Genomic DNA, 20,846 nt, shown 5'->3' with positions numbered 1-20,846 from the left:
AACACAGGATGAACTAATGTGCTCCATCAAGGCCCAGTGCAAGAGTAATGAGGGTATTTTAACTTTAAGTAATGCAGAGCTACTGCTCTAAGCTGGTCCCAGTTAAAGTCTGAGAGGGCTAAAAGTAGATACTGCCACTTGGACAGAGACAACCTGTAAATTATGTTTACCTGGTGTTGAGAATGAAAAACCTGAAACAAGTTGAAATAAAACACTGCTACTCATAATCAAGTAACACGATTAATCTATTTTTAAAAAAACAGCTGTGACATAAGGGAAAGAGGCAAAAGAGGAAATGAGTTAAAACACACTTGATGCATCCTTATGCTTGCCAAGTCTTGACCTTTTGCACAATAGTGTCATCAGAGGGACCGAGTAAGAATGCTGTGTTAAATCCTGTGACAGCTGATTGAAAAGGTCTTTGCTTTGGGGAAAACCATTGTAGCCAACTTGACAGCATCATGGCTCATTACTACTGTAGATGTCATAATGCTCCTGCGGCCCATTCAGTCATCCAGACAGAAAGGACATTTCTCTAAGTCATGCACATGCTCATCTCTGTTGCCTCTAATCAAGTGTATGTTTATCACATAAAACAAGTTTGTTCAAGTACAAGTGTACCAATCTGCTATTATATTCATTATTTTTATTCTATTGGGGAATGGAAATAATTTATCAAAGATTACCAAAAGGTGAGGATTTGTTTGTCCTTTATTTAATAATAATTACAGTTTATAACTTCTTTTCTAACTTGAGATTTGTCTGACAAAAATAATAATAATAAAATCAGTCACTAGGGTAAAGGTATTCTTCATTCTGAAGAATTATTTGTGTCTCTGTATTGCAGCCAGAAAATTTGCTCCTGGCCAGTAAGATGAAGGGAGCGGCGGTGAAGCTTGCAGATTTTGGCCTCGCTATTGAGGTTCAAGGGGAACAGCAGGCGTGGTTTGGTAAGAAAGATCATTTATTAAACTTAATCTGTAGCATTTCAAATGATGTGTTGTTGATGTTCATGTAACATCATAAATTTGAGGTTTACATTTAAAAATGCAGCAAACAGGATAGGCTTAAAGTGATATACAGTGCTGTGCAAAAGCCTCAGGGAAGCCCTCACATCTTTATCATTTGCTGGGACAATTGGAATTTATTGAAATGTGTAAACATACATGGAAATACAATATTTAATGCCAAAACAAAGTTTACAAAATTCTAACAAACTTTTCATTACCACCCTTATTCTTCAACATAGTCTGAAATCTCTTACGCACGCTTTCTTGTAAGTTATTTACCTTTTTCAGTCCAGGCTTCTTGAAGGACATGCAAAGCCCGTCTTTGGCTGTTGGCTGCTGGCTGCCTTTTGTTCCATTCTCTCTGTCAAGATGATCTCATGCTGTTTCGATAATTTTGGGAAGGCCAATCAATGACTGATAGCCTTCCACTGTCACTATTTGGGAATGCTTTAATGCAAAGAATGTACTGAAAATGAGTGAAAAAGAAGACCATCTCCAAAGAAGAACTTGGATAGCTATTGCTCAAGTCCACTTTAAAAAAAAATACAAGGATGGTCTTCTTGGAAGGAGAATATAAAGAAATTAGAAGAAGCTCAAGACTTATGCACAGTTCTGCTGGAGTAAGTAGCACAAAGAGATGAAGACTGAATGTTTAGATCATCTCAGCTTGCTAATTTGTTTAAAACACAGCGCTGGCACAAAGCACAGAAAGATGTATGAAACCTGTCATAATGTAGTAGTAGTAATCAGAAGTCACACTGTGTACTGTATATAGGTATAACATGCTTGTATTTTTCTATATTTGCAGGTTTTGCAGGAACTCCGGGGTATCTGTCCCCAGAGGTGTTGAGAAAGGACCCATATGGCAAGCCAGTGGACATATGGGCATGTGGTCAGTCCTAAAGTTTTCAGACTGTAGGCACAGTCATTTCCTAGCAGACCTGTTTTCTCCATTTTTGTTAGATATGGGTTCACTACAGCATTACCATGTCTTTCACAACTCATCTGACTTTGCAATCTTTAAGCAACAACTTCATGTAACGTTCCTGTAACAGTCTTTTCCCTGCAGTAAGTTTTAGTTAAATATTTGATATATTCGGCCGAAACACAACCAGCCAGATTCATAAACAGCAGCCCACATCATTTTAAGTGATAAATGCCCTTAACTCTGCTATAAGCCCAAATAAACATTTTTTTTCTTTTTAACTGTGTATGTACAGTATTTTTTACATTTGTGTGTGTCAGGTGTGATCCTGTATATCTTGCTGGTGGGCTACCCTCCATTCTGGGATGAGGACCAACACAAACTCTACCAACAAATTAAGGCTGGTGCTTATGATGTAAGTACTCACATTCTTGTATTAACCACCCTCTCCTTTTGAACTGTATTGTCATATGTGCAGACAGTTATGATGCAGAATAATGATTGCACTGTGCAGAACTGAATTCCAGCATGGCATTGTCAGTGGACGGAGAATATCACTTTGACTGTGTGTTTATTTTCTGTGTACTGCAGACACAGCCAGCTACACAAACGACACAAGACTTTGTAATGTTTACATTTCCTAGGGAGGGACAAATCCCTATGACTCTCTGTGTCTGCTTTGGATTGTTGGTGTCGTGTTTGGAGGATTCTGAGCTATCAGAGTTGCATTTTTTAACCTTGATGGTGGCTAAACTTGAATATAGTTTGTAAATATATACTGAAATACTAGTTGTGTGAACACAAGTTAAGTTTTTAACTCCTCCCAGAGTGCAACATCAGGCTGGAGACACAGCGTTTACAATTATGACATATTAGAGCTGATTTAAAACAAACAGATCCAGCATACACGGGACAATCTTGGCCTAAATATTGTATTTTATATAAGAGTCAACCGCTTGGTGAGTTAAACTGATATTCTCTTTTTGGTGCTTTTTCCATGCACGTCCATGCTTTTGCTATGCTAAACTATAGATAGATGCCTGAAGGTTTGTTAGTATAATTTTTCAAGTGACAGTTCCTTAGTAATCAGACCATAAAGCTTGTAAAACCTGTATTTAAATTATAAGTGAGTGTGTAAATAAGAGCCAGAGGCACTGTCAGCAGAGACAAACAAATGACGCTCACTAATAAAGGCTGTGCAAACAGACACACTGGGGGTGGAATTACCTGCAACCTGCATATGGTAAAAATTCGGTAGGATATGTATTTCTATAGCACTTTCTCATCAAACTCCAGATTACTTTGTTGCTAGATTCAGCAACTTTTATTGGGATAAATAAAGTAGAAAAACACTGACAAAGGTACTTTTTTGCTTCTATATTTCTCTATAATTGATCATTTTACTCCTAAAAAAAGCTCAAATCATAGCACAGCAATTATTATCAGGGTGTGTGGTAATTTTGTAGGATGATGCGGTTACAGGATCTGACCCAATCCACGTGCAAAATGGTACTTGAAATCTGATCAAATCTCCCAATTTGGAAAAAATCATAATCTGGGACCTCTTCTCCTTTCTTATACTGTAATCCTTCTTTTGAACAAGTTTATTTTCCATCTGGAGCATCAGAAACTTGGGGTTGGGATTCTTTCTTGGTTTTACTGTCAAAGACTCAGCTCTGCTCCTAGCTGAATTAGCCATTTCATTCTCCACTGTTTTATGTAAGGCATATCCCTGTAACATGCACTTGTTGGCAACTTTATTAACTACGGCTATTTAACAGCTTGTTAAAGTGAGTAATTAATTATCCCGTCATATGGCAGCAACTCATTCAGATGTGTAGACATGGTCAAGACGACCTGCTGAAGTTCAAACTGAGCATCAGAATATGGGCTGGTGTAAGTTTTTCAGATACTGCTGATCTATTGGGATTTTACAGTCATCTGTGTGGTTTACAGATAACGGTCTGAAAAAGAGAAAAATATCCAGTGAGCACCAGTTCTATGTTACATGATGACTGAAATGCAGCTTCAGGCTGATGGGAAGTAACAAATAACCACTCATTATAACCAAAGTAGACCATCAGAAGACCATCTCTGAACAGAAAACCTGTTGAACCATAAAGCACATGTGCTACAGCAGCAGGAGACCACACTGGTTCCCACTCCTGTCAGCTGAGAACGAGGGACTGAAGCTGGAACTGAAAAAGGCTCATCAACATTGCCCAATGACTGATTGTAAAAGTGTGGCATGATGTGATGACTCTCAATTTGTGCTGCAACATTCTGATGGTAATGTTGGGATCTGGTGTAACAACATGAAAGTTCGACTGTTCAGGCTGCTGATGAAAGTGTAATGATATGGGGTTATATATACTTGGCACACTTTAGCCCACTTTAGTATCAGTTGAGCACAACCTTCCTGAGTATTGTTACCGACCATGTCCATCCCTCTATGACCGCAGTGTCTACTGATGGCTGCTTCCAGTTGAAAAATGCACACAAAGATCATCTCAAACTGTTTTCCAACACGACAATAAGTTCATTGTACTCAGATGGCATCCACAGATCTTAATCCAGTAGAGCATCTTTGGGATCATTTGTCATGGACGTGCGGCCGACAAATCTGCAGCAACTTTGAAATGAAATGTCACATCAGTATGGATCAAAATCTCTCAAACTGTTTCCAGCACCTTGTTGAATCTATGCCATAAAGAATTAAGGCAGTTCTGAAGGCAAAAGGGGGTCTTTACTTTAAAACTACTGTTTAAGAATTTACATTTGATTCAGAATATTACAAAAACCTTATTAGCTAGAGCTTCAATAAGCACTTTGGACTTTAATGGAACACATAGTTTTGGGCGTATTCAGGTTAGAGCAGGCGTTTTGCATTGTTTTTGTACCTGCATCTATGGAAATGAGAGTTAAGTTTCATGACATCTGTGAGGGAATTCGACCTGAATTCATGAAACTTTAATTGTGATACTCTGATCATTTCCTGTTTTCAAATTAGTTCATGTGTATTCGTAACTACAAGGCCGGAGCATCGAGATGAGCTCTGCAGGACACCATCACTTCAAGTGTTGTCAAATAACATGCTCTAAATTCTGTCATGCAAGTAATTTAGAAATTTAATTTTAGTTTTTAATGGCTTGCTACTCGGCATTGTATAACTTTCATCTTGCTGCAGAAAAAATAACTGATACACTATGGGAGAGCAATGGGCTTATTCATCAGCTCTCGTCATTGTCCTCTGGGAGATAGGAATTTATTACCCATATTAATTTACATAATTGGAAGCAACCACATCTAATGAATGTGCATAATATGAACAATAATATGAAGTGACTGACGAGCACTTATAATAATGTGCACTTCTTGGATATCATCACTGTCACACAGATACCTTGAATTTCTGCTTTTTTCTTTCATCGGTAACTGACATCTGATATGTTTGAAGTAAAAGTCTGTTGAAAGCTTGCTTTGACTTTTAGCAGTAAACATGTCTGCTGACTCCACCCTTTTGTTATACCACTGAAATTGCCCATCAAAGACAGACAAATCGTTGCTCAACTTCACATATTAAGACTGTTCCAAAACAAATGAAGTCAAATATGTTTTAAAGAGAAACAAGCAAAATATACTTTTTTAAAATCACAAAAACAGTCACCTAAAGGTGTTGTATGTTGTTTATAAGGTAAAGACCCTACAATGATATATACAGTCATAAGAGGGAAATAACCATTCCCCACAGGAGTGTGCACATGTATATCTTATTGGAAAGGTATGTGCCGTTTGTTGTTGCAGGGTATCTGCGCAACACTTTTGTGTACAGTATTGTGTTTCCTGTCTATGTGCGTATGTTCTGGTGCTAACTGTTGTTTGTTTGTACATGTGTGCTGCTCCTTCAACTGTGTCCAAGACAAATTAATCCTCAGAGAGAAAACGAAGGCCAATTTAACCTAATCTGTTCATGGGGGTGTTGTGATAGTGTTTTAATATGACAAATTAAAGATAAACAAATTACTCACATGCCGTGGATGTTATTATGAGGTAACATTGATCAGCTGCTCATAGCCTGTAAAAATTTATGGACACGATTGATTAGCACAAACAAAGTTATATTTATTAATGGATAAGAGCTGTCTGTAAATCTGCAATTAGAGTATTACTTTTCATTGCTACAACCTCGCTTATGACTTGTGTTTGTTCCTGGTCCTGAGAGGTGTGGATATTTGCCCTACAGAGTTAAAAGTTGCAAGTTGCACAACCTTAATTCACTCAACCTGCCTCTGTAAATATATTTTGCTGGAAATTTTCCCTACCCTCCTTTGAATGCATGCACAATGAGGAGAGAGCTGCACCTTCTAAATGATCATACAGTTTGCAGCTCTAATCTGTTACATGTTGGGTAAATACAGGTGCAAACACTGTAGGAAATCTGGTTCAGTCATTTAAATATCACAGTCAATTAAAAGAAAAGCTTTTACTACCATCTTTTTTGGATCTTGTATCTGCGTAAGCATTCTTCGGGCTCTGCAAACTATGTTTTTTTTTTATTTTTTATTGCTCAGTTGTGCTGGAATGCCAGTGTTAAAATTTTAAATATGTGCTAAATATAGAAATGTCTAATCAATGCTAAACAACAGCAAGTTAATCATGGCTTGGAAACATCAGTTTTTGTTTTACCAGTTTTTCAGTGATATGTTTCTTCCTGCTCTTCGCCTTCCTTCAGTTTCCTTCTCCTGAGTGGGACACAGTGACCCCTGAGGCCAAGAATTTGATCAATCAAATGTTAACGATTAACCCCGCCAAAAGAATCACTGCCGACCAGGCCCTCAAGCATCCCTGGGTCTGCGTAAGTCACACTTGTCTTTATCTTTGTTTTTTATGTAGTTTTTCTTGCCAGCTTTAAACAAATCATGTCACAGTTTTTCTTTCTTAAGCACTCTTACATCAGCACAGCCCAGAAACACCTGTCTTACATTGTATTTCATTTCTAACACAGCTATTCAGAATAACAGCACCATCTTTGATCCAAATGGCTAGTTTTAAAAACATGCACAGAATGACATTATATACTAGAGCAGAATTTGTAGCTTTTTGTAGGTTGAGACATAAAAGTTTGGGTTTATTTGTCTCACATTTGGACAAGACGCACATTTAAGGAACTCAGAAAAGACCTGTAAAGTCATAAGTCATAATTTTAACACCAATAACAATTTAACAGCATAAATGTAGTTTGTTATCAGATAAAGCACAAGGACAATAATTTCCATTTTTATTGTTAAGGAGTTGAGTAGGGAGTCGCCCAGATAATGTAAGAGCCCCGTAGGCTTATCTTACAGCTCCCACTTCTAAAAGTTTTCATTTATAAGTCCCTGACAAAGCAGGCTTTTTCATTCTGTTTGGTATCACAGAGGAGTTGGAATACACATGAGCTGCTCCTGCCTGTTGATGAAAAGCTACTCAGGGGAGCATATCAGAGCTGTAGAGCATTAAAAAGAATTCATTGTTGCAGTTGTACACAATGCCATTATTGTCATAGCCTCAAAATGGTGATTAAATGTTTCTTACCAGAATGCACCTTTGGAGTTACGGTCCCTTCCTCTTGTATTTTAATGTTCATGGGTTTTTATCTTTTCAAAGAGATTTTCTAAAGCAGTTCTTCATCTCGTCCCATCACATATCTGTGAGTTCAATCTCAAGTCAACGATACATATACAGGCTCTATAAAGAAGATGGATGCTTACACATAGATGCTTCAGTGTCAGTGCTATAGAAAAGGTGGTGTATGTGACCACCACCTCTTCTATATTCACTATATTTAGACAAGAGGGTGGAGTGCTAAGTTACCAGCTAAGATTGGTTTGGCCTCAGTCACAAAGACCTAGAGACCAGTCGCTAAGGAAAAGTGTGCATTTCCCTACTGATTGGCAAATGGTTGCTGGCAGAGAGGGTGCTTCATTAAAAACCTTCTTGTAATTGCTTTTCTCGCAGGTGGATTTTCAAAGTCACCAGTAGTTTGCGTGGAAGTTGCCGACTTGTACGCAAACACTCAACAACTGACTTGGTAGTGAAACTTAAATTGCTACGCATACTGAAAATGGAGAACATTTGCCTTCAGAGTAAATGTTGTGCATTACTGCTGAAACCATTATGTTTTAAAAGGTGCGGCTTTTACTTTGTTGGGAAACTGTCCCCATTTCCAGTTTCATTACAGAATAGTTGGCATGTGTTTGCAGACAAGCAGGCATCCTCTGCTGGGTGACCATGGAAATCTGCTAGTGACCAAAGCTATCACAAGGAGATTATTAGTGCAGCACCCTCTTTGTGACTCACTTTGCCACCGGTTTCTTTAAAAAGATAGCAAGCAGCCTCCCACAACCAACTGCCAACTGGTAATACACATTTTTATCTGATAACCGGTGGTTACCAGGTGATAACTATGCGATAAACGGTAAAATATTCCAAAAGCACAGATATAATTAAAAGGTCTTGTTCACCGGCCTAGCAGACAGTGACTGGGTACATCTGCCTGTGTAAGAATACCTGTCTGTCCAATATGGCTGCACCCCTAACTTTAGGTCTTACCAGTATAAAAATGGACAAGTTATTAAAAAAGTGGCATTGACGGTGTAACAGTGATATACTTAATGTTGCCCTTTCCTCTTTACTTAAAGCAACGATCCACTGTGGCCTCCATGATGCACCGTCAAGAGACTGTGGAATGTCTGCGCAAGTTCAATGCCAGAAGGAAGCTTAAAGTAAGCACGAACACAGTTAAACATACACATAACTCACTAGCTTATGCTTATAATCTTGTATATTATTTGCCTTGACTCTAGGGAGCTATCCTCACTACGATGCTCGTGTCCAGGAACTTTTCAGGTGAGCTTTTGTAGTTAGTTTAAAATTGTCAACACTCAGTAGGAGCGCACTTCTTTCCGGATCCTATCTCTCATAGAAGCCAAGTGATACATGTCACTGTTGTTCTGCTACTGTATCTCCAGTCTACCATCTTCTTCCCTTAGCCACACCGATTGGATTTGATTTTGCACTTCAGGGGTTTGGCTTGGATTTCATCCTCATAAGCAGTTTGATCACAGTGCACTTTTGATTGAACAACCAATTTGCGGGCTGGACAATGGACTAGCAAGCTAATGCACTAATGCTATCGGCCCTGTGTTTATATGCCTTCATGTAAGCAAAGCAGCTCCATTGGATTATGTCCATCTACTTTGTAAAGGCTAAGACTGATCCAGACTGAAGTAAGCAGACCAGCCAGACCTCTGAAATGCTTTGTTCGTAAGCCTAGGCTTGTTTATTCACTGTAGAATAAACAAAGAAGTAAAATCAGTAAGTTGGGGCTCAGACATTTTATTTCTGACAAGATTTTCCCATCTGTTGCTTCACTTCATCCTAATAAAAATGAAGTTTGGTATTACATCATTTTATTGATTAAATTAAAATGTCAAAAACAGTAAGCAGGTCTCTTGGAAGCACAAAAAGTTATTAAAGAAAAAAGAAGGAGATTTTCATGGTTTAGTGGGTCTCTCTCCCAGTAGCGCACTGAATTCCTCTTTGTCTAATAGTGGGACGGCAGCACACCAGTCCTGCCGCTACCACCAGCACAGCCACAATGGCTCAGGAAGGTACGTTTGCTAGAGGGGGTGTTGGAGTCGGGCACTGCCAGCTTCGTGCTGAGGTTTTTGGCATGTGGCCTGGGCTGCTTGAACCCTCCCCTCCCCCCACCACCACAACCACCTGCTGCCTGCACACTGATGGATCACGTTTATGTGGTCATCACTGCACTGGGGCATCTTACAGTCACAGACAAACATATAAATAAAAGCCGCAGATGAAGCTCAGCTACTGACCTTTCAGTACTCCTGGGCTTCCTAATAGTCTAATAAACAGACCACCTCTCAAGGACTGGATATTTAATTTCCTGTGTCGAACACAACAGCCATTTAAATGACACCCAGCATGACCCTCGGACCTTCTTCCAACTACCCCAGCTGTCACCAAGCAAAGCTCAGGTTATATATCTTTGCATTAGCACAAATATCACAGGTTGTTTTTCTCTGCTGCATCGCCATTTATATTACCAATATGAACAGAAATTCCAGTATTTAACTCGGAACTCTTGCAGCTTTGCCTTCTTCAAATTGATCTGGATCCACAGTACTGATGCCCAGTCGATGCCTGCCTGTGCTCGCTGCAACCTTCCCTTGGCATGGCTCTGGCGCCAACAGCCAGCCAAGCATGTTTATGAGCGTACAGTGCAGTTTGCCAACCTGCATGGGAAGCTGGATAAACAGAATGCAAAGTGTCCTGTGTTAACTATTTTCTTTGTCTCCTCTCTCCTGCCTGCTCTTGTTTTTGTTTGAGCAAATACAACTAAAAAGGAAAAAAAAACAGTTTGCTTCAAACAAAGTGCTTATGCCATTATCAGGTCATCATTATGCAGATATATATTAACACAAACACAGCGATATCGCTTAGTGGGGTATCAGCACGTGGATGGCTTTGGTTTGTGGTTTCACATTACTGATATTTTTTAACTAAGACAGATCACATTTGCAGCTAATGATTTTTCATTTAGTTAAAATCTCCCTTAACTCCCAATAAACCTTTACGTTACTTAAGAGATTACATCTTGTTCTCCAGTGGCAAACCTTTAGCTCTACCTCTGAGGGTGATGATTCAGGACAGCTTTGTTTTCAGGCATGCTCAAACTAATTAGTTTGTTTGAAGCATACTGAACCTTTAACACGTGTGGGTCATATGACAGTGCTGGCTGCTTGCTTAAAGAGGACTTATTAAGCTTTTCTTTCAGCTGTATATTTTTATTTTTGGAATTCATAGTTAAAAGTTCCTTAATCTTATACAGAGGACACTTAGTTCATCATTTGACTGAAGCTAGCAGCTTTAACACTGCTTTCCTCTGATTGGTTGCACCTCACAAACAGGAGTTTGAACAGCAGGTAGGCGGGGCTGCTATATTCAAAAGTAGAGATTACTGTAATAGGAATATCCACACTCTTTGAGATCATGCAAAACCAAATTTAAAGTGCTTAGAGCTCACTTGTACATTCGCTGATGATACAAGTGATGTGCCACGTTTCATAAGAACCCTTGCAACATTATGTAAGTAACAGAAAATAAGGAAAAGTGTAATGGGTCCCCTTTAAAAGCTGGTCATACAGGAAAAAACAGTCTGATTAACAAGAGGATGCTTTGCCGATAAAATGTTAATGACTTTCCCTTTTTTTGCTCAATTCCAACTGTCAAATTTCTTCACTTAACAAGACTCAGTGTTGTCACATACAGTGTTACAGTGAAGAAATCAGACTTGAATTTGTACAGATGACATCCTGAAGTTAAAGGTTTCTGCTGAGAAAGCACCACTCGGCTCATTTTATGAGGAAGACTTTGAAGTTGATGTTGCATGCCAGACATTTTGATGACTGCATGAACCATCACCGCTGTGAAAATGATTAAAGAATGCCTTTTAACGCGCAGTAACAGCCTGACAGGTGTTGCCTGCAGTTGTCACCTTTCAGTTCAGATGTTAAGATGCAGATATTAAATACATTACTGTTCTCTTACCTTTTTCATTGCCATCCTTCCTTCTTTTTGAATGGAAGGTAAGGGTGAATCATTGGAACATGGCTCAAAGACAAATGATTGTTGGTAAAATGTTTATTTTTAGTGAGTGTTTGTGTGTTAATGCATGTGTTTTATTACGTTTCCTTTTTGTCAGGTGGAGTGGTGTCATTTGTGTGTTAAAACTGTCTGGTCAGGTTTTCAGGTTCACATACATGCCTCCTAACATAAACTAGATTATAGGGATGAAGGTGGCATTTGACGTGGCCAAAGCAATCTTATTAAATAAATTATCAGCAGTTCTGTAATTGACATTAAACATATATATATGTATATTTTACTTGTTTCAACAAAAAACAAGGTAAAGATAAAAAAAAAATAGCTCTTTTACTCATTCATAAGCTTAGTCATGTATTAATTCTCATTTGCCCCCTGAAAGCAGACAAATAAAATCAAACACTAGAGCAGGATATGAAATATTAGAAGTGTTATGAACTGAGCTGAAACTGATGTTATTACTGTGGAAAGTGAACAAAAAGTGTTTATTGTTTAACATTTTGACAGTTTAGAGGATTATTGGACCCAAAATTATGGTTGAGCCAGAAATCCACACAGTACCATAAACAAATGAAACCAACTTTAAAATGAGCTTTAAAGCTCAGAAAATTAACATGTGGTTTTACTAGGAACTCGTAATGCTGACCTGCTCTCACAATCAGAATCACCTTTTTGAATTTTTTAATTGTTTCCCTGTATAAATTTTTTAATGATTTTACTGTTTTAGAATTTGGATTCTCCATGCAATAGTTGTGAATTACTGACATTTAATTTTTTAACTAAATAAATTTTACAATCTTGGTGTACAAACTGTAACAATGCAGTGGAAATAAAATGCGGAACTTGCACGTTACTGGGCAAAACAATCTGCATAGTCAGTGTAGTGTACATTATAATGAAAAATAATTATGAATGGGGCTACCTCGATGTGTCTGTTTTTATACAGTGATTGCAATTTTGCCAACAAGTTGTGTTTTTGATTTTCACGTTATCATTTTGCTTTGTCTGTATCATCACTACTGAAGTCTCTTTAATTCCGTTTATCCACAGTGGTTCATAAAGTAAACTTTTTGATGGGATCGTCCATCATACAACAGCTCTGCTGTTAGAAATATCAATGTGAAGTCAGTTTTGTCAAACCTGATAAACTCTTAGGCCGTCTTTTGTCATGCTGACTGAGTGATTTCAGCTCTTCTGTTGATTGGACAGCTGTCCCCCTTAAACTGCGTCCTCATCATCTTTTCTCACTTTCTTTCAGCGTGTAAAACCTTACTAAACAAAAAGTCGGACGGTGTGAAGGTAAGCTCTCTGACCCATGAGGGTTTTCTTGATGTGACTTATGTACTTAACTTACTCTCCTTATCTTTATCTCCTTTTTGGTCTGTCCCCCTAATTACTGTCTGAGACCATTTTTAACTGTGATATGATGGAACAAGATCAATTAGATCACCTCTGTGCTCTGGTGCAACATGGTCTTTTTTCTAAAGTCTGTTTAATATATTTTAAAGATTTTTGTGACTTAGGGGGATAGGATTTATTTTAGAAATGAACTAGGTACTTGATTATGTTCATAAGAAATCAGTTAACTCACATTGAGATTAAAGTAGATCTAACGAGCTTACCTAAAGATTAAAAAGCTTTTAAAATGGTGTTTTTAACCAGCCGCTTTTCTTTGACTCACAGCGATTTTTGTTTTGATCAACAGTCAGCGTCAGTGCATGCAATGAACTGCCGTACTCACCAAGGGCAAAACAAAACTCCCATTACATACAGTAACTTAAACAGTAACTAAACCCTTAAACATTAGAAAATGCACAACCAGTTATTGAACACCAATAAAATAATTTCCAATATTTTTTCTATTTTTTAACCCCCCTTTTTATTTGCAGCTGATTCAGATTTTTCTGAATCCCTTTATCTCATCTTTATTCCTGTGTAAGCTTGTGCAGCTGTTTTGTTTTTTACTATCTTTCTGGGATCAATCTGGCAGCTTCACCTTTTTGTCTTTTTTGATTAGTTCCCGATGAATCCTTATTTTTTTCCCTCCTCTTTTCCATTGCTGTCTGTCAGAAAAGGAAGTCCAGCTCAAGTGTTTGTTTGATGGTGAGATCGGCTCTGTCGTTTTTGTTCATTTTTTTTTTAAACTTTTTTTTTGTCCGTCTTCTTTGCGAGTCTTTGCCCGTCCAGCTCTCCCTTTACCCTCTCTGTTTCATTTTTTTTTCCTTTTGTGCAGAGATGCTTTAGGGGTCGTTTATGGCAATTTTTGTTGGATTTTTCCAAATTCATACAACATCCTTGCATTCCCTTCCTCTGGAAGCGCCACCAAAACCATTTAAAGAAATAATACACACACACACGCTCTTCACTATCCAGTTACCCCCTTCTGATGTGCGACTCATTGACCCATGGATCTGCATTTTCACTTCATACCTGACCATCACCGTGGGACAACTGAATCCCTGCTAATCTCAAGATGCCACCATTTTTCTTTTTTTCAGTTGTTGCATGTTTATCGTACCCTCATTATGTTTCATTTAAGTGAATTCTTCTTTCCCCTTTTTACCGTAAATAAAACGGCTGTCTTTGTCACCTGCAGATAAATTCTCCGATATGAGCTAGAGAAAGTGTGAGCTTCTAAATTCTGAATATAAAATAATCAAGTAAAAAGATTGTTTTCTTATTTTTCAGGTCTGTTGATCTGTTTGGATGGCTACATTTTTCCCTCACTACATTATTTTCCAAAGTAAAAGTGATACAAAACTAGTTAATAGTGTACATTTATTAGTGGTAGGTTTGCATATCTGTGGAAAACATAACAAAATAATTGCTTTAGCTGCTTTAAATACAAAGTCCAGTTTATCCTCATCTCTCCCAAAAGACGTTACCCTTTCAAAAGAACATAAAACTTTATTAAAAGAAAAGTACTACACAGTTTTGTTTATTTTTGTAGATGGAAACTGAGGTTCAAGATTGCAGGTTGTACTAAGAAATATCTCGGTTTGAGGCCTAATTAGCATTTTCAGACATTAATAACATGCTGTTCTGAATATTTTGATTCTGGTAAACAGCCTTTTTGAGGAGGCTTGGGGGGGAATAATCTTAAAAGGACCTCATGTTTGTGTTTCTGTGCTTTTCTATTCCAAATTCTGCTCAAGTTGTTTTAATAGCACTGAAGTGCTCAGATTCACCAAGTTAACAGATATGGGGTTTTTTAAAGAAAGAGGAACAAGGCTACATGTCGGCTCATGACCTTGATCAATTAGGTCCAAACAAAGTGGCTCCACAATGCTGTCATGATTGCAGGTGGAAATATATTTTTTATATTTGAACTTCTTGAAAGTTAAATGTTTCTTATTCATGAGAAATGTTTCTCCTCCAGCCCTGAAATGCAGTAAAAGATGTCAAATCTGTAATCTGCCTTGTTGATGGTGTCAGCATTGCACATTAGTTATTCTGTTAGAAGTTGTTCCTAGTAGGCCTCAGAGACTGCCAAAATACTGTTTAAAGTCACACTGGGGTAATTTGCTCTTCTGAGAGTTGCAGAAAAACAGCTAAAAACTCCCAGCACTTTGGCCTTAATCTTTCACTGACGTAATCCATTCGTCCACACCTCTCAACTTTCCTGTGGGAATATTTGTATTCCCCTTTCCTTCCAGTTAGCTCGAGGCCAAAAGGAGAGTCCAGCTGAAACAGTGTTCTCTTGTTCACATCATACATTCCAGCCTCAGTCTGCAGCTGTAACATAACCTATATCTTAGTCATCCAGCGGAAACATTACTACAGCTTTTAGGAGCAAGCGAGTGAAAAATTATGTTAACTCGTAAGCAAGACAGAAATATGCTTAAAAGGACAGAAATATCCAAACGTGTAGTCCTTATGGTTTTTAAGCTCTCTAAACACAGATCCTACATTTTCCATAATGCAATCAACACCATCTTTTTGTCATACCCTCTCTGCCTGCTGAATAATTTTTTTACTGTACCTGGTTGTTTTGTTTTTTGTTTTGTTTTTGCTTACAAAAGCTAATTTTTGGCGAGTTTTGCAGAACGTTTCTTTATGGCTTGCACAAATCACCACAGTGAAGTAAGAAACGCATTGTAAATGTGTCTCCTAGCTTGGATTGCACTTCATGACTTTAATTATATTAGTAGATTCTCCAAGAGTGCAGCCAATGTCATTTTAATTACATTTTGTACTACCTATATCATAGCTAAACAGAAATATGAATTCAGAACATATTTTTTAAAATTAAACCTTCCTTCAGCTGTAAAAGGCTGATGTTGTATTATCGTCATCCTGCCGTGCGGGCAGGACCAAAGTTCCTGAATGCAATAACTCCAGAATGAAAAAACACAGGAGCTTAAATTCCACCGTAGGTGTATTTACTAAAAAAAGTTGTGACCTCGACCTTAATGCCATGTAATAACTTGAGAACAAGGCAATGTATGATTTTCAAATTGATACAACACGTGTATCCACTAGGAGGCTGAGGGGGTATCGTTGGCCGCTGTATTTTGTTTTCTTTAAAATTAAAATTTAAATGTTGCTGTGAGTGTTTTTTATATTAGCAGCCAACATTTGAAAAAGGTTTAGACAGATTTCACTTTTTAAAACTCAAAGCCATAAATAGGATCTGTTCAAGATGATCCTTTAAGTAGTTTTGTGTGTAAAATAGGCTTTACTGTTATCTTTGCGTGAGCTAATGAAGGGGAAAAACAGCTTAAACCACATATCTGTTGCATGTGTTCACACAATAGAGAAAAACCTGCTACCCAAGGCCTTTCACTGCATGCACAGACCTGGACTGCTGAGCTCGCTTTAGATACAGACTGATTTCTCTTTCTATCTCAGCAAATGATTCACATTTTTTTAAGTGCTGGGGAAGAAAATAAGTCATTCGCCCTTAATATATGCTTATTGTTAAAATGCACTTTTCTGTTAACAATTCACAATTTTATTAAAGGAATAAAAATATTTTGTTTTGGTTACTTTGTATCTATGAGTTCTATGATCATGAAAAGAAACGTTAAAACTACATGCAGAGCAGAAATACTGATGATTGCACCTGCCCTTTAAAATGCAAAGATAGGAAGGTGCAGATAAATAAATTAAGTTTAACATCTGCACATACAGCTCTTGCCCTGACTGTGCAGCGTATAGTCCGTGTAATGGCTCCATTCCTTTATTCCACCTATGATTCCCATAGCTTGGTTCATGGTTTAGTGGGAGGAGTGGGAGTCACTCTGTGTTGTGTTTCTTTGCCCCAGTCGCAGGGAAACAACAGTAAAAACAGTGTAGTAAGCAGCAGCAGCACCAAAGACAGCAGCATGTCATCTTCAGCACCAATGGTACCTCATCTCTATTTGGTTTCTTTGCTTTTAATAGCATCATTTCATTGTTTCCCATCTTCTTATCGTTTAGTTCTATCCCCTCATAATCTTTTTGTCGCTTCCCATATTAAGTAAAACCTTTTCCTTGTCCTCTGTCTCATCGATCATTGTCTGCGTCTCTGCTTCCGTTTCGAACACAAACTGTGATCTTGGCGGTGAATTTGATGACTTTAAAATTAAATGACTGGCTTGCCCCTTTGAGTTTGTCTCTCCTGGCTTGTGTTTTACCCATACCTCTGTGGACACACCTTCATATATTTACCCGGTGCCTGACAGGTAGACAAATGACTTTCATTTTCCAGTACAACAGCAGACACTTCAATCAAGTTCTGCTCAACCACATCCTTGTGACTCCTTTGTGTGTTCAACTATGTCACCAGAGCTTTGTTGATGCTTTGCCTCTGAAGTGGAGGTTATTGCCTCTACATCAAAAGATGACCTTTCACAAATTGCTCTTCAATTTCTGAATGGTAAATGATGGGGGCTTCTGGGTAAAACAGCAGCCTGAGTTGACAAATGAAAAACAAGCCATATTTTTGCAAGAGGATGCAGCCCCTGTGTTTGTGGGATCGAGTCATTTATACAACATACAAGAGTTTGTATGATGTTTGTCTCAGGTTGGTTAAACGGAAACGATGGCAACATAACACACGACAAGGAAATGTGCACTGAATGTGTACTTCATTTCTAATTAATACAAAAACTTTCTGTCTCCTGACATAAGTATCATGCCTATCATGTCTTAAGCCTAGCATAAGACTAAACCAAAACATCTAAGTAACAAAATCTAGCACAAATAGGCGTTTTGAAGACTTAAGAATGTTTCCAGTAATTAACTTTCTCTATAAATTCAAAATGTCATTTCATACTGTTTGTTTTCTTTAACAAGATATTTCCAGTCTTTATTGCTAGCTTTTAGTCTTATTGAATCTAACATAGTAAAAAAAAGATTTGGTATTTAATTGTTGTAATTTTGTCATGCTTGTCTGAATGTCAGTGGGATTACTTGTAAAAATAAAGATTACATTAAAACAAATAAGACCTTTTTTGCTAAATTTAGTCCCAAATAATGTTAAAAAGAAGGTAAACTTATCTTACCTTAGCTTGCCTTTTTTTGTCAGAGCCAGCCCACACTCTCCAGTTTCAAAACAGCAGATCTCAACAGTCAAAATCCTCAGTTTAAAGCTTTATAAAAGGCTTCCATCATTTATGTACGACATTTACCACACAAACATAACAGCATCAGTATTTTTATTTTAATCTGCAAGAATGCATTTGTATTTATTTATATATATATATATATATATATATATATATATAAATAAATAAAAATAAATAATATTTGATTCTTATAGAGCACAGACTGCCTTCCCAGCAACTGGACCAGTCCCCATAAGAGTTTACAACCTGGGACTGTCGTCTCGCTGCCATTACTTGTAATACTTTAAATTCTGCATAATCCCATACGTCACTGAAGGGGCTGCATCTTCTAAAAGTTGGGTCCAGGGTTGGTGGAGATCATGCAAGTGCTCCTGACTGACTAAACCAGGATACCGTGGGTTTGTTTTCCACACTGTCCAGTACTTGAGCTCTTGAATTGCTTTGTGCTAAATGTTTATGTCATAGGGTCAAGGCTGGGGATGAGGAGTTGTTGCACAAACACAATTCACCATTAAACCAGTCTTCAGCCCACATGGGATGGAGGGTTGAGATGTGAAATATTATCTAGTATTTATCCATTTACTAGCTTAGCTTTAAAGTCACTATAGCTATGTGTAGGTTTTTGTAATATGGTTTACAAATTGCAAACCCCTCCTCCTCAGTCATGGCCTTGGCTGGTGGTGGATATGTGTATAGCTGTGTTCATGGCTGTTTTCATCCATTTCGGAGGTTCTAAAACAGTCCTGTAGGCCACAGTGCTGGTGAATGGGGAAACAGACTGATACTGAGCGCCTTGACATCAACAATCATGGATTTTTATTACCATAAATGTTCCACAGCCTCTGCACTGTGCTTTGTTTTGGTGTGCCCTCATGCGTCTGTCATCATGATATTCCCTGGCATCTTTTGCTGGTGCCCACCCCCTCCCTATCATACACTCCCTGCATGGTAAAGTGTCTCCTACCTCCCCCCAGGAAGCCCAGACAACTGTTGTACACAACCCAGCAGACGGCACCAAGGTAAGCTGCTTCTACTCCAGCCTCAAGCCACCAGCCACTACTACTAACACTCGTGGAGGATTTTCTCTAATATTTCTGCATACACCACCATTAAAATAATTATACACTTCATGTTTAAGGTGATAATCTGCTTATGTAAGAACACAGGAATACAACCTTTGATATTTTCATAGTTTTTTTTTTTTATTATTATTTTCAGTCTGCTTCCCTTTGAGATGGTTTAGTTGATCCTCAGTTTTTTTCCCCTCAGAGCACCTGATATTGACAGACTACAAACTTTTCATTGCCTTTTCCAAACTTGCAAATACTCATGGTACCCTACTACTACTCCTTATGTGAAAGAGAAAATCCTACACGCACAAACAGACTCTTTACTAAAACAGGAACCAAGTGCCGCACAGCTTTCACTGTTGTGTTGGTGCACACACGTTTGTTAAATACCAGTGTCACTACATATTCAAATGCTGATGGTGTTGCACTATTTCCTGTACACTGAAACTTTTCTCACATTGCCACATGGGCATGTTTCCTCTCGAGAAGCGGTTCTGCACTAATCTTCTCTTACACACGCCTTCCTGTTAAAAATTCATTTTAAACTGCTCCCACACGTTGCCGTAATGTGTGGCTCTCTGCGCTTCTCTTCGCTGCTGTTCTGGCTGGTTTGTGCTCCTGGGAGGGAGTCATGTACCCGTCCATCTGTCCATCAGGTTGTCTCTGTGTTTTTATAGGCGTCTAAAGCATCCCAAACCTGTCTCAGCTACAAATTAAAAGATGATTGTCCACCTCTCCCTTATCCAACTTTTTCCTCTTCCACCCACTCCTCCTCTCTCCATCCACCTCTCTTTTTGTCTCACCCCTTTGTGTTTGACAGGGCTCCACTGAGAGCTGTAATAACATTGAAGAGGAGGAGATGAAAGGTAGGAAAGGTACTTGTCCAACTTTCACCTACTCTGCATGCATTGGTTCACTTTGCATCCAATCCAGATCAGATAGATTAAAAAAAAAAAAAAAAAAAAAAGACAAAATATTTATTTCCTCGCTTTATGTTAAGGTGATGCATGTCCTCTAGGTAGAGCTTTCAGGAATCTGTCAACTCTGCTTTTCCACTACAAAATGCTTCCGTCAGAGCACTTCAGGCTGGGATAGTCAGTACGTTTTGGAGTTGGAGGAGCATTGCAGGAAAGAAACGCTACGTCTGAACGCTGTGCTGTGCATGTTGACTGACTTAAACAGTACTGCTATGCCAGATAATATGCTTTTTCTGTTGTCTCGACTAATTCCTGTAGGAGGGCCTAATGGGCGAGCCTTGTCCTCAATGCTGCACTCACACTAAGGAAAATAACCAAAAATATTGCAAGCATGTGAACTTGTGAGCTTGTTGGCGTTGAAATAGATGCTATAAGACGGGGTCCAGGTGTGTGACTAGTCAGTTGCAGTCGTCAAAGAAACTTTGGTGCATCAGAACGGCAATGAAATGACAAAGGAGTCAGTCCTGATTGAATAATGTCAGGTTGGCAATTAAATGCAGTCTGCTTGTGATGGTATGGGAGTTAACGGTGACAAGTCGGCACGAATCTGCTGCTTCCTACACACAGAAATTCACATTAACTACTTATACTCAGAAGATTTCTCCATAAAGAGAGATGTATTGCTCCAGGACAGATATTTAACTGCA

The 20,846-nt window shown here is 38.4% G+C and overlaps 1 protein-coding gene across 41 annotated transcripts in view; it reads left to right on the top strand.

The window, feature by feature from the left end:
- The window catches only part of camk2g2 (calcium/calmodulin-dependent protein kinase (CaM kinase) II gamma 2), a 76,177-nt gene that overhangs the window by 48,518 nt on the left and 6,813 nt on the right, over positions 1 to 20,846 (top strand). For 3 of the 41 annotated variants that reach the window (XM_026190686.2, XM_026190678.2, XM_026190672.2), the window contains exons 7-17: positions 848 to 950; positions 1,819 to 1,902; positions 2,256 to 2,350; positions 6,668 to 6,790; positions 8,616 to 8,699; positions 8,781 to 8,823; positions 9,528 to 9,587; positions 12,860 to 12,900; positions 16,869 to 16,949; positions 19,127 to 19,171; positions 20,043 to 20,088. In XM_026190686.2, coding sequence (XP_026046471.2) covers positions 848 to 950; positions 1,819 to 1,902; positions 2,256 to 2,350; positions 6,668 to 6,790; positions 8,616 to 8,699; positions 8,781 to 8,823; positions 9,528 to 9,587; positions 12,860 to 12,900; positions 16,869 to 16,949; positions 19,127 to 19,171; positions 20,043 to 20,088 — 805 coding nt within the window. Of the gene's footprint in view, positions 1 to 847; positions 951 to 1,818; positions 1,903 to 2,255; positions 2,351 to 6,667; positions 6,791 to 8,615; positions 8,700 to 8,780; positions 8,824 to 9,527; positions 9,588 to 12,859; positions 12,901 to 13,671; positions 13,705 to 16,868; positions 16,950 to 19,126; positions 19,172 to 20,042; positions 20,098 to 20,846 lie in introns of all 41 variants that reach the window. The other 38 variants (XM_026190685.2, XM_026190677.2, XM_080287992.1 and 35 more) reach the window with 18 other exon arrangements.

This window comes from Astatotilapia calliptera, chromosome 13 (genome assembly GCF_964374335.1).
Source record: "Astatotilapia calliptera chromosome 13, fAstCal68.1, whole genome shotgun sequence".
In the NCBI taxonomy this organism is placed as follows: domain Eukaryota; kingdom Metazoa; phylum Chordata; class Actinopteri; order Cichliformes; family Cichlidae; genus Astatotilapia; species Astatotilapia calliptera.
The sequence above is the reverse complement of the archived record's forward strand: the minus strand, read 5'-3'. Positions and strand labels throughout refer to the sequence as shown.